The sequence below is a fragment of the Penaeus vannamei genome, chromosome 11, assembly GCF_042767895.1.
Source record: "Penaeus vannamei isolate JL-2024 chromosome 11, ASM4276789v1, whole genome shotgun sequence".
Taxonomy (NCBI): domain Eukaryota; kingdom Metazoa; phylum Arthropoda; class Malacostraca; order Decapoda; family Penaeidae; genus Penaeus; species Penaeus vannamei.
The window spans coordinates 30,363,540-30,366,039 of NC_091559.1; the positions used below are offsets into that span (position 1 = coordinate 30,363,540).

The following is a 2,500-nucleotide window of genomic DNA, read 5'->3' on the forward strand; positions in this document are numbered from 1 at the left end:
AACTAAATATCTATTCATGTGCTTCTCTATCTATCTATTCGTGTATCTGGACCTATACCTATCTATATCTTTAACTATCTATCCTCTTACCTCTTGTAGTGTCTATCCATTAAACTATCTAGATCTTTATCTGTCTGCTTGTCTATCTATTTTTGTCTATCAGCTTATCAGACTACCTATCTCTCTCTCATTATCGTTCTTTGTACAACTATCCACAGAGGTATGATAAACGGATGATGAAAGGAACAAAGGAAAGTTAGAATAAGTAACGACAGAGAGTAGAGCTGACAGTCCTGACACTATGTTCCTGGTGACAACGTAAGTACAATCGGTGTAAGTACAACCGTAAGTAAAATAATGTTTCCTGTAAGTACAGTCGTTAGCAGTAATGGTAGTTGACTGACAGTGTTGCTGGTTCACAGATAGCGGGAGGTTGGAGACTACAGCTGATGCTGCCACAATGCCAAGCTCAAATGGATAGAGAAATAGACATATATATATATATATATATATATATATATATATATATATATATATATATATATATATAAAGAGAGAGAGAGAGAGAGAGAGAGAGAGAGAGAGAGAGAGAGAGAGAGAGAGAGAGAGAGAGAGAGAGAGAGAGAGAGAGAGAGAGAGAGAGAGAGAGAGAGAGAGAGAGAGAGAGAGAGAGAGAGAGAGAGAGAGAGAGAGAGAGAGATAGAGAGAGAGAGAGAGAGAGAGAGAGAGAGAGAGAGAGAGAGAGAGAAAGGGAAAGATAGATAAATAGATAGATAAATAGATAAATAAATAGATAGATGAATAAATAGGTAGATAAAGACAGAAAGATGAATAGATAGACAGAGAGAGAGAGAGATAAAGCGAGAAAAATCAGATAGATAGAAAGATGGATAGATGAATATACACACACACAACTAGATTTTCCAATAATACTCGTGGATGTCTGCTTTTATCATACGAAGTTGATTTTAGTAGAGATATTTTCATTTTAGTTATAATCAATCAATCAGCCCTGTTCTTTCTGTCGCTCCGTATTAATGGCCAATTTTCCAATCTAGACACTTATCGTACATCGTCATCATCAAGGCCGCATTGGCAACAGTGCAGTGTCGTTGGGTACTTTCGGATAAGTTTCCTGTTCACTCAATATTTGTTAAGTATTTAAAACTATTATATGTCCTACGCGTTATAATTTATACAGATATGATAACAAGGTAACCTATGTTATTTTTTGTTACTATTCTTATTTATTTCTGTTCATATAGTCATCGTTTTCTGGTTGTGTTGTCATTTCATCACAGATTGGCAATACTGGTCGTGCTTGCTGTCTCACCGCTTTGAGAACAGCTTATTTACGTTGCATGCACACGTTCATGCAAAGATACACCGATGCACAAACATACACACTCACACACAAACATTTCGCTCTCACACATACATACCTCATGCACACGTCTTCGCACGTCCAAAAATAAAAATGCGAATTATGTTAGTGATGAAAATGACGACCATCATTGAAAGTGGAAAATCCATTGAAAGTGTAAGGATAACAATCACAAAAATATTGATAATGAAGATAGTACTAATAACAGCAATGATAAATATAATGATAATGAAAATTATAATAACTACAGCACAATATCAACACTGACAAGGATAAAGATTATAACAATAATAATGATAATGTTTATGATGTTAATGATATTGATAATGATAATGATGGTGATAATAATAGTAATTATAATGTTAATAATATTAATGATAATAATAATAATGAAAAAATAATAACATAATAACAAATAATAACAAAAATAATGATAATGATACATAATTGATAGCAATAACAATAATTACAAAATATAACAATGATGATAACAATGATAATAATCAAACAACAACAATGACGTTATGATAATATTGATATGAATAATAATTATAATGATAACAATAACAACAACAACAACAACAACAACAATGATAATAATAATGATAAAAATGATAAAAATAATGATAATAATAATAGAAATAATAAAAATAATGATAATAATAATATAATCAACAATTAAATAATGATAACAATTATATTGATTATAATCAAATGATACTAAAACCAATGACAGAATTAATAACTATCATTAATGATAAGTACAATATCAATTAAGATGATATTAGATAGTAGTAATAGTAAAGATAATGATGCAATGATAATAGTAACAAAAATATCATTGATGAAAATAGTTATGATAAAAGAAATAATAATAATAATAATGAAAAAAAATGATAACAGCGAGAAAAAAAAAGATAAATAAATTATAATGATGATGGTGATACTCATGATAATGATGATAACAATAATGGTAACAATGATGATAATAATAATTTATGATAATAGTAATAACAATAATGATGATAATAATAATAACAGTGATAATAAAAACAATGATAATAACAACAATGATAATAATAATAATAAAATAATAATAATAATAATAATAATGGT

General features: G+C 29.0%; 1 protein-coding gene across 1 annotated transcript in view; it reads right to left on the reverse strand.

The window, feature by feature from the left end:
* Window positions 1-1,447, reverse strand: part of LOC113815700 (retinal guanylyl cyclase 1-like) — a 12,434-nt gene extending 10,987 nt beyond the window's left edge. Inside the window, exon 1 of the mRNA XM_070127482.1 lies at window positions 1,443-1,447. Coding sequence (XP_069983583.1) covers window positions 1,443-1,447 — 5 coding nt within the window. The remainder of the gene's footprint in view (window positions 1-1,442) is intronic.
* Between the last annotated feature and the right edge of the window lie 1,053 nt (window positions 1,448-2,500).